An 11,524-nucleotide genomic window follows, 5' to 3' on the forward strand; every position below is an offset into this window, starting at 1 on the left:
AGCTGTTTGCTACCATATCAAAGTACCGCCTCAAATTAAACCCAGAAAAATGCGTTTTTGGCGTGGAGGCAGGGAAGTTTTTGGGATTTATGCTCACTGAAAGAGGAATAGAGGCGAACCCTGATAAGTGTGCATCTATTATAGCCATGAGGAGCCCAACCTCAGTTAAAGAAGTTCAGCAATTGACTGGGAGGATGGCAGCTTTGTCATGGTTTGTGTCTGCTGGAGGGAAGAAGGGCCACCCCTACTTCCAGTGTCTGAAGAGGAATAGTCGTTTCGCATAGACAGATGAGTGTGAAGCCGCATTCCTCAAGTTGAAGGAATACTTGGCGACGCCACCTGTGCTTTGCAAGCCACGGGCAGGCGTCCCCCTCCGATTGTACTTCGCAATAACAGAATGGGTCATCAACTCTGTGCTGGTCCAGGAGCAAGACCAAATGTAGAGGCCCATCTACTTCGTAAGCAAGGCCTTGCAAGGCCCAGAATTGAGGTACCAGTCACTAGAGAAGGTGACATTAGGAGTGGTGTTCTCAGCCAGAAGGCTCCGCCATTATTTCCACAGTTTCACAGTGGTGGTGATGACGAATCTCCCCATCCAGAAAGTACTTCAGAAGCCAGATGTAGAGGGGAGGATGGTTCGCTGGGCGATGGAGCTGTCAAAGTTTGATATCCAGTATGAACCCAGGGGATCCATCAAGGGGCAAGTCTATGCTGATTTCGTGGCAGAGCTCTCACCAGGAGGAGATCCTCAAGAGGTAGAATTGGGGTCAAAGTGGATGCTCTTTGTGGATGGGTCCTCCAACCAGCAAGGAGTGGTGCTGGAATAATCTTGGAGGGGCCTAACGGAGTGTTGATCGAGCAAGCTTTACGCTTCGCCTTCAAAGCAAGCTATAACCAAGCGGAGTACGAGGCGTTGATTGCTGGGATGCTTTTGGCTAAAGAAATGGGCGCTCAAAGCCTCTTGGCAAAGAGTGACTCACAATTGGTCATAGGGCAAGTAACAGGGGAGTATCAGGCAAAGGATCCACAAATGGCCGCATACTTGAGGTACGTTGAGGTGTTGAAGGGAGCCTTCGCCGCCTTTGAGTTGGTGCATGTCCCTAGGGAGCAAAATGCCAGAGCTGACCTGCTTGCCAAGCTGGCCAGCTCAGGCAAGGGGGAAGACAGAGGACTGTCATCCAAGAGACCCTCAAAACGCCGCGAAAGTTTGTGGCGGACAACAGGGTGGATGTCCTTCACATTAGTACAGCAAGAGGAAAGCCAAGGAGCCATCGCTCTTTGAGTCAAGGTACGACGACGGCACCCTGCATCAGTACTTACGCGACCTCGCCGGAAGAAGAGAAGGGCGTACAGGTATGCACCTTGGAGGAAGGAGACACCTGGATGACCCCTTACAGGCGATACCTCGCGGATGGGATCCTCCCAGCGGAACAAGAAGAAGGCAAGAAGGTCAAGAGGAACGCCGCAAGGTACACCTTAGTGGATGGGATATTTTTCAAACATGGGTTTACGCACCCTATCTTGACGTGCGTAAGTGGCGATGAGTGCACCAGGATAATGGCTGAACTACACAAAGGTATCCAAGGTAGTAGGTGCAGGATTTTACAGGCTGACGGTAAGAGAAGACTGCGTTCGATACGCCCAGCGTTGCAACCAGTGTCAGATGCACGCTGATTGGCATAGGGCGCCGCTAGAGGAACTGAGATCCATATACAGCCCATGGCCTTTCCATACTTGGGGGATTGATATCCTAGGCCCGTTCCCATTGGCAATAAGGCAGATGAAGTACTTGATCGTTGCCATTGTGTACTTCACAAAGTGGATAGAGGCAGAACCAGTGGCACATATCACTATGCACAAAGTACAACACTTTGTTTGGAAGAACATTGTGTGTCGTTTTGGGGTACCGAGGCGTCTCATTTTAGATAATGGCACCCAGTTTGCGAGCCAACAGTTGGGGAAACTGTGTACAGAAGTAGGAATTAAGCAAGTGTTTGCATCAGCCGAACACCCCCAGACGAATGGGCAGGTCGAGTCAACGAATAGAGTTTTGTTGAGGGGTTTGAAATGCAGATTAGAGAAGGCTAAAGGGGCGTGGGCAGAAGAAGTACCAAGGATCGTATGGGCTTACCACACCACACCTCAATCTTCCACCATGGAGACGCCTTTCAGCCTAGTGTATGGGTCGGACACCATGATCCCAGTGGAGATCCACGAGAGATCGCCTCGTTTCCTAGGTTTCGTGGCTGAAGAATCCAACGAAGAAAGGAAAGTGAACCTGGATCTGATAGACGAGGCTAGAGAAGAGGCGAGAATAAAGGCTGAGGCTGTGAAGAGAAAAGTGGAGCGTCAGTACAGCTCTAAGGTGAAGCTGCGACAATTCCAGGTTGGTGATTTGGTCATGAGGAAGGCTCACCCTTACGAGTTGGAAAACAAGTTGTCTCCCAAATGGACTGGACCGTTCAGAGTAATCAAAGCCAAGGGGAATGCGTGGCTTGTCCTCACAAGCTAGGGCACCTTCGTTCTGCTCCATTTGTGAGTACCTGAAAAGAAGTGAACAAAGGGGCGCCCTCTCGGCCGTTTGCACTCCGACGATCAAGTCAGCTAGCGAGAAACATCAAAGGTGACACACCTCCGTATCGGAACACCGTGACTGGATGCTCTGAAGGTGGTCGAAAAATACTGAGTGGCTAATACTGTGTGCCCTAATTGTTTGTGCGTAAAGTGGGTGCGCAGCGAAACAACTAGGGTTTACTTGTGTGTGAAACTGCAAGAATTAGGTCAAAACTCGGATCCCTTTCAAACGTCCCAAAGCCCCTTTTTATACACCTCCAGCATTTAAAGCGCGTTAAAGCGTATTGAACGCGTATAAAAACATGCCTTGAAACGTTCGAAACTTAACTGAATTAATGCGTACCTTAGCGAACTTTTAGGAAAGCCTTGATGTTTTCAGTGCTTATTGCCACGTGTTCTTCTGACTTGATCGCTACTCTACACAGAGGGCCTCACAGCGCCGTAACCCAACTTAGGGCTATTCCATTGTGTGAGCCCTCTTTCCTTGAAGTGCATCTAGTGTAGGGGGTGACTTTCTGGGTGCCAACTCACGTGCCCCAGCCTCTAGTCATTCGCCGTGGGAGTGTATCTACCTTCCTCTCGCACTACGCACGTGGTTTGCCCGTGGGCGTGGCCTTCTCATGGGTCGTATCTATCCCAGGGGCCTCTTAGGGGTGGCATGAGTACTTCACGAGTCAGGTTACTCCTTACTGGTACTAGAACTATGGCCTTGAAGCCACCTTTCTCTTCTCTTTGTTACTGTTCAGGGCTACGTCTTAACCCGGCGATGCTTCAACCTGACGATACCCTCTCCTGGCGACGCCTTACTTTGGCGACGCCTTCGCTTGGCGACGCCTCATCTCGGCAACGCCTCATCTTGGCGACTCCTCATCTGGGCGACGCCTCATGCAGTCAGTCTGTTGACTTCCTTCCTTGGACTCCTCGAGTGGTCCCACTCTATGTTGACTTTGACTTAATCGTTGACTTTGACTTTGGTCAACGCCCGAGGACGGGACGGTACAGTTCATATAAGTTAGAGACTTTAGAAGGAGGCCCCATCCCACGTAGTTGGAATGCAACGAATATAAAGTTTTATTTCAGTTGACATTTTGTAAAGGGGACAGTCTTTTTCCCTCCCGGGGGTTTTTTAATGAGGTCACCCAAATAAAGAAAAGAGAAGTTTAAGATATTTCTGCCTTAGTTTTTCCCTCTCATGTAAGATCAAAGATTAAAGAAATAAAAGACAAAGACTCAAGGCAACGCCAGGCGTTGAAGCGTCGCCAAGACGAGGCATCGCCAAGATAAGGCGTCGCCAAGGTGAGGCGTCGCCAAAATGAGGCGTCGCCAAGATGAGGCGTCGCCAAGGCGAAACATCGCTAAATTAAGGAGCGAGGGTCAGGTGCAGAACCAGATAACAGGTATGTTGAGTAAAGGTTAAAATCCGGGTGCCTAGTCCTTGAGCAGGGGTTAAGGGATTCCTTCGGGACGCCCCCTCCTCAGGTATGAATAGCTAGCCCCGGTATCAAATGTTAGACATAAGTTCAAAATCCGGGCGCCTAGTCCTTGAGCAGGGGTTAAAGGATTCCTTCGGGACGCCCCCTCCTCAGGTATGAATAGCTAGCCCCGGTATCAGATGTTAGACGTAAGCTAAAAATCTGGGTGCCTAGTCCCTGAGCAGGGGTTATGGGATTCCCGCGGGACGCCCCCTCCTCAGGTAGGAACAGCTAGCCCCAGTGTCTGATGTTTAGATACTTCGCCTTGGTGTTTTTAGACACCCCGAGGACGATACGACGCTTGAGCGATGTGGAGGCCAGAAAAGGAGAGACTCCCTTTTTTCATCCTAAAGTGATGAGAAAGTTGGAATGCCTTTGGCTACAAGTGCCTCGGGCTCAAGAAAGGTAAGCAAAAAGTAGGTTGAAGATTTTTATAAGTTCAAAGGGAAAAAGAAATTTGAAGAGTAAGAAAGAGAAGCATAAAAGCATGAGTTATCAGAGACAAGAGATGAAACGAAGTAATGAAGAAATGCGTAGAAGGTGAGTACCAGATATACCTTTGATATGGGAAAGAAAGCAGAAACAGATAAAAGTGCCAGAGAAGTTAGAAGCAGACAAGAATGTGAGGACCAAATTCGAGCAGGCATTTAAGCAAATTCAAAAGTTATAATTACAAATAAGGTTCATGACAATTACAAATTAAGCAAAAGGTAACTATATACACGCCAAATGTTTTGTTGAAGCGCAAAGTAAAGGCTATTCCTCAGAGGCCTCCAAAGACACAAGCTTGCCATCGACCACTTCATTCAAGGGGCTACACCCAGAGACGTCGATGCCAGGGTTTGCACAGGTAGCTTGGACAACAGCCTCTGCGAACCCATCGGCGAAGCCGGTGGGAGCCTCCCCTATCAGCTTCTCCTCAGCAACCTTGATGTTGGCAGCTTGAGTGGCCATCTCTTGGTCCTTGGAGGCCAAGGTAAAAATTAGCTCTTGGACCTTGGCTTGGAGGGTTGCATTCTCGGCGGCTAGTCGGGAGCATTCCCCAGTCTTTTCCTCGAGCGCAGCTTCGGTTTTCCCCAGTGTTTGCTCCCGATCAATGCACTGGTTTTCAAGTTTCTTCTGCTGCGCCTCAGAGGTATTGGCGGCCTCCTCGAGATCAATGATTTTTACTCGAAGGGGCACCACCTGATTGAGGAGCTCAGCATTGGCTTGAGACACCTCATGCAGCCGTCTGTTAGCCTCCTCCTTCGCCTTCTGAGCCACCCTTAGAGAGGTCTTGTAGGCATCCTCTTGACGCCCCTAGCGAGTATCTAGCCTCTCCTTCTCCTCCTTCAGAGAGGCAACTTCTTTCTCCAGCGCTTGGAAGGAAAAAGCTTCGACAGCTTTAGCCCTGGCCTGCGCATGCCAGGAGTGGGCGCAGGACATGAAGGCGCCCATATAGTAATAAAGGCTTTCCTTTAGGGGCCCTTCAGCCTGGCCGCGCAGGGAAAGCCTACACAAGAAACCCCTCAGTGAATGTTGCATGGGGAGGGGGAGTTCTGGGGCAGGTGGAGGAACGGTTGTGGGCTCAGCTTCGACCCCTCCCTCCAAATCTATCGGTTGAGGGGGGGAAGTGATGCTTGGAGGGTCCTCCCTCAAGGATTCGGCCCCATGTGAGGAGGAAGTGGCAGAGGCAACTTGTTGAGGGGCATGATGAGTTGTCCTTTGTCGTTTGAAGACCTGCCCCTCAACAGATTCTTCATCATCAGAAACCACCTCCACAACCCCTTTTCCTTTGTCAAGGGGGGCTGAGGGAGCAGCAGCTTCGGCCAGCACGAGAGGCATGACCACGATGGGAGGTGGAAAGTGTGGAGGCTGATTAGGAGAAGGTTGGACTGATGGAGTTGATGGCATCGTGGTAGGTTGAGGGCGAGAATTGGGAGAAGATGGAGAGGCGTTGGAGGTTGGAAGGGGGGACCCCCAAACTTCCTTCGCCGAAGCCCCATCTTTGGACCTCAGAACATGAGCCAGCCTCAACCTTCGTTGTCTATCCATCTTTGAATCTGCACCAAAAAGATAAACACAGTAGGGGTTAAGCACAAGTCAAACACTATACAAAGAAAGCAGATAAGTCATACACTAAGTAAGAACAAGAAAATGCAGTGAAGGAAGAGTTATAGGGGTGGCTCTCATACTTATGTATTTCGCTAGAGCCTCAGCGTTGTACTCTAGGCTTATCAGGGTGGCATTGTCGAAGCCCCCCGCGCTAGTCAGAATTTGACAAGCCTCTCGATCGTTCGAGGGCAACTCGTCATGAGATTTGGACTTCGTGGGCTTCACCTCCTTCACCCAGTACAAGGGGAAGCCGTCAAGGGCGGAGGGGTCAAAGTCGGGACAACAAACTTTGAAGAATTTGTCCTTCCACCCCTTGAAGGATTGTTGGAATAAGGTCAGGAGGACCCTTCCAGAGATGTGGTTGAGGCTTACCCAGAGGCTCTTCCCCTGCTTCTTCACTTCGAAGAAATGAAGGAAGATGTCGATGGAGGGAGCGCGCCCGAAGAACCCGCACAAGATGTCAAAGGCTTTGACAAAGGCCTAGCCGTTGGGGTGCAGCTGGGCTGGGGCAACGTTGATTTCAGTTAACAGTTCCCTCTCGAACCTAGAGAAGGGCAAGCGCATCCCTATGCGCTTGAAAACCACCTGGTAGAAGTAGAAGAAGGGGACTTCGTTGTTGGCCCGCTCATCCCCACATACAGGCTCCCCTAGGGTACAAGGGAGCACTGCTATGTCGTCGTCGTGCCTTTTTGCCAAGGCATGATGGTCGTAGGTGCTCGACTATCCTACATGATCCCTCTAGGCCTTTGTGGAGACCAAGCTCGAGTACTCCTCTAGCAGCTCGTCTGGAGCCCATGGGTAAAGGGCCCTATAGTTGACTTTGGGGGGTGGAGGGTTGGTCGTTGTTTTGGTACGCGCCATTGATGAAGAAACTGGAGAATGCAGAAGAGAAAAGTTTTAGCGAATGGGGTCAGGAAGAAAAGGGGGAAGAAGCCCTAAGAAAACCCTACCCACGCGAGAAGTTCTGTACCGTCCCGTATCCGGGCGTTGAAAAAGTCAAGGTCAAAGTCAACGTCGGGGGCCAAAGTCAACATAAGGCGTCGCCTAGGTGAAGAGATGCCAAGTGCCAGCGTCGCCAAGAGGAAGCGTCGCCAAGGTAAGGTGTCGCCCAGGTGAAGGCGTCGCCCAACTAAGGCGTCGCCAAGGTCAAATTTCATAAAGTCAAGGCAATCACAGTGTGGTTCCCCGATACCCATTGGTACGAAAGACCATGGAGGGAGCGACGCCGTGGGAAGGCCTCAAATCCCGATAATCTGGGGTAGTAATAAAGAGAAGAGAAAGGTGGCTTCAAGGCCATAGTAATAGCGCCAGTGTAGAGCAACCTGACTCGTGAAGTGCCCCTGCCGCCCAGAGACGCCCTTGGGAAAGATACGACTCATGAGGAGGGTCACGCCCAGGGTAGCCAGGTGCGGGGTACGAGAGGAAGGTAGATATGCTCTCGTAGTGAGTGACTAGATCTTGGGGGCATGAGTTGGCACCCAAAGAGTCACCCCTAGCGCAGACGCACTCCCAGGTAGGAGGACCCACTCGAGGAGATACCCTCAGATGGGGTCACGACGCTGTGAGGCCCTCCACGTGTACAGCAGCCACGTCAGATTAGAAACGCCATTTTGTCAGGTACAAGGTAATTAAGGTTGTTTAATACAGTTTCCGTTTCGAGCGTTTAAGGTACTATAAATGCTCCCAAGCGGTTTAAACGTCTTAAATGCACTACGTTTTATAATTAAATGCGCTTTAAGGTGCTTTGAATGCGGGAGTAGTTTAAATAGCGCCTTGAATGTTGGAAACGGGGTTCAAACTTTTGGCAAATTTTCCAGAAACACTCTAGTTGCTTGCTCGAGCCTTGAGGTTACGCACAAGGGACTAGGAAAGGATCTTTGCCAGAACGAGAAAATAGACACTAGACACAGTTCCCTTTTACCACCTTCAGAGTGCCATACACGGTGCTCCGATACGGAGGTGCAAAGTTTTTGGTGTTTCTTGCTGGCTGACTTGAGCGTCGGAGTGCAAACGGCCGCTAGGGCGCCCTTTTGTCCTTCTTTGCAGGAATCCACAGGTAACCAGTGGGAAGGAGTCCCTAGCTGACGGTTGAGGTCGAGCACAAAGACGTCCCAGGTCAACCGGACAGAACATTTGGCGCCCACCGTGGGGCCGATATAAAAGATCAGTCCCACCGCAAGTTTGAGAAGACCTATCAAGTCACAGTAACGTTGGAGAAAGTTTGAGGAAACAGTGAAGAATGGCCACCACTAGACGAGGTACTGCACGCGTTGCGGGTGAAGAAATGTCCATGCAGCAGGTCCTGGAGATAATGCGGGGGGGGGGGGGGCTGCAGGATGATATGGCGGAGTCAAAGATAGAACAAGAACGCATGCAGGCGGATCTCGAAGCCTCGCATGTGAGGAATGAAGAGCTCCACCGTGTTAATGAGGAGTTGCGCCGGGGTCTGCGGAACAATCAGGGGCAACGCGAACATGACGAGATGGAGAACCGCACCCCGCCAAGGGAGTTTTCCACTCCCTTCTCGCAGGAGATTCTGGATGCGACGATCCCCAACACGTTCGCGGGGCCCAAAGCGATTTTCACTGGGATGGAGGATCCCGAGGCGCATCTCACGGCGTTCCACACGCAGATGGTGTTAGTGGGCAGCTCCGATGCCGCGAGGTGCAAACTCTTCATGAGAACGTTGACAGGAATGGCAATGGACTGGTTCATCAGCCTTCCAAATGGCCATATCACCTCCTTTCGGCAGTTGTCGCAGCTGTTTAGGGAGCAATACTTGGCGAACAAGGCCCTGCCGCCGGTTTCCTACGATCTGTTTGATGTGAAACAGTATCAAGGGGAGACCCTAAAGGAATACATCAACCGCTTCGGGGCCCAGGTGGTGAAAGTTGGTACGTCGGAGGAGCCCATGATTGTGTATGCCTTCAGGAAAGGCGTGTGTCCCGGCCCTTTTTGCGAATCTATTATTCACAATCGCCCAAGGACTTTTGCTGAAATTCGGCGTCGGGCGGTGGAACATATCGCCTCCGAAGGAGAAGTGTGTGAGAAGCGAACCAGCGTAGTGCCCTCCCGCCCAAGGGCGCAGACGCGGATTCAGCCTGTCAGGGTCAACGAGACCACGACGGGAACGAAGAAGCCGGAGGGGAGGCGCCCCTACGAAACCAGAAAACCCCAGCCCCGGGGTCCAGCAGGAGGCGATCGCCCGGCCAGGGAGAGGGCAAGGCCGGCGAGATACAAGTTTGTAGTGGAGTTGAAGGACCTGATCGCCGTGCCTAATATAGCTGAGAGGTTGAGGCGACCGACGAAGACTGACAAGGTGTTAGGGCCACGGAAAGACTCTTGGTGTGAGTTCCACGAGGCTTTTGGTCATCACATTGACAACTACCTGTCGTTGGGTTACCAGCTTGATGAGCTGGTGAGAAGTGGGTTTATGAAGGATTACGTCCCAGAGCCCGCCACGACCGCCGCCCTGCCGGCGCAAACAGAAGAACAAGCGCACGAGATGCCCATTCTCGGCGAGGTTCACACCATTGCTGGAGGTTTTTCCAGCGGAGGACCCACCGCCTCCTAGCGAAAGAAATACGCGAGGGGGGTCAACTCGATTGAAGAAAGGATCTCGGGTGAATCGTGGGAATCGGACCTCGTGTTCACGATAGGGGATCTCCGAGACGTGGTGCCACACGACAACGATCCTGTGGTCGTTTCAGTTGTCACGGCAGGCCGAAAGGTGCACAGGGTTCTTGTCGACCAAGGAAGCTCTGCACATGTCATGTTTTGGTCGACATTCAACAAGTTGCGGCTGTCTCCTGACCTTTTGAGGCCCTACACAGGGTGCTTATATGGTTTCGCAGATCACCAGGTGGAAGTCCGAGGCTACCTGGAGTTGAGGACTACGTTCACGGATGGAGAGGCCTCGCCTACCGAAAGCATCCGGCACTTGGTCGTAAACGCCAACTTCGTCTACAACATTTTGTTGGGCAGGCCGGCGTTGAATAGGCTGAATGCAGTAGCCTCCACGCGCCATATGAAGACGAAGCTGCCGGACCTCAGCGGCAAGGTAATAGTCATCAAGTCGGATCAGGAGGAGGCGCGAAAGTGTTATGAAAACAGCCTGAAAACGAAGAGAAGCGTGTTCATGGTGTTTGAGCGTCTGCCCAGTGTGGACACATCGATGATTGAGGCGACGCCCGCCGGGTCAACGCCTGACGAGGCCACACCCGTGAGGGCGATGCCCGAGGTAGATACACTCATGGAGGAGGGACCTGACAATACGGTGCCCGTGGAAGAGGCGGTGCCCATTCAGGATAATAGCAGGGATCAACAGGCGGCTAACGCCGTGGAGAGGGAGATTGGCGGCAAAACGTTTAAGCTAGGGCGTTTGCTGAGCCAAGAAGAGCAGGAGGGGGTGGCAGAGGTGATTTCACGCCACTTGGATGCTTTCGCATGGTCTGCCTCGGATATGCCCGGCATCGACCCTGATATCCTATGTCATCACCTCAGCATGGACGCCATGGTCCGCCCCGTCCGCCAAAGAAGGAGGAAGTTTAATGAAGAGAGGCAGCTGGTGGTGAGGGAAGAAACGCAAAAGCTGCTGAGTGCAGGCCACATCAGGGAGATCCAATACCCTGAGTGGCTAGCCAACGTCGTCTTGGTGAAGAAGGCGAATGGGAAGTGGAGGATGTGCGTGGACTTCACGGACTTAAATAAGGCGTGCCCGAAGGACTCGTACCCACTGCCCAGCATCGACGCGTTGGTGGACAACGCCTCCGGTTGCAAGGTGCTAAGCTTCTTGGATACATTCTCGGGATACAACTAGATCAAAATGCACCCGAGAGATGAGAGCAAAACTGCATTCATGACGGAGACCAGCAGTTACTGTTACAAGGTGATGCCTTTTGGGCTGAAAAACGCGGGCGCCACCTACCAAAGGCTGATGGACAAGGTCCTAGCGCCCATGTTAGGAAGGAATGTGTACGCCTTCGTGGATGATATGGTAGTGGCGTCGAAGGATAGGGCACAGCACGTGGCGGACCTAGAGGAGTTGTTCGTCACTATATCCAAGTACCGCCTCAAACTAATCCCCGAGAAGTGTGTCTTCGGGGTAGAGGCCGGTAAGTTCCTAGGTTTCATGCTCACGGAGAGGGAATAGAGGCGAACCCCGACAAATGCGCAGCAATTATCGCAATGCGAAGCCCGACGTCAGTAAAGGAAGTGCAGCAGCTGACAGGGCGGATGGCGGCGCTCTCAAGGTTTGTTTCTGCCGGGGAAGAGAAGGGGCACCCATATTTCCAGTGCCTCAAGAGAAATAGTCGCTTTGAATGGACTGACGAATGCGAAGCGGCTTTCATCAAGTTTAAAGAATACCTGGCGACGCCACCGAT

General features: G+C 51.9%; 1 protein-coding gene across 1 annotated transcript; it reads left to right on the plus strand.

Annotated features, from left to right (window-relative positions):
* The first annotated feature begins 8,730 nt into the window (after positions 1–8,730).
* On the plus strand, positions 8,731–9,714 carry LOC137838603 (uncharacterized). Its single transcript, XM_068647844.1, has one exon. It carries the CDS (start codon positions 8,731–8,733, stop codon positions 9,712–9,714), a length of 984 nt encoding a protein of 327 aa, XP_068503945.1.
* Positions 9,715–11,524: the final 1,810 nt, after the last annotated feature.

This window comes from Phaseolus vulgaris, chromosome 4, assembly GCF_000499845.2.
Source record: "Phaseolus vulgaris cultivar G19833 chromosome 4, P. vulgaris v2.0, whole genome shotgun sequence".
Taxonomy (NCBI): Eukaryota; Viridiplantae; Streptophyta; class Magnoliopsida; order Fabales; family Fabaceae; genus Phaseolus; species Phaseolus vulgaris.

Coding starts and splice junctions, on each gene's coding strand:
- LOC137838603 (XM_068647844.1), top strand. CDS start 8,731: ATGGAGGATCCCGAGGCGCATCTCACGGCGTTCCACACGCAGATGGTG.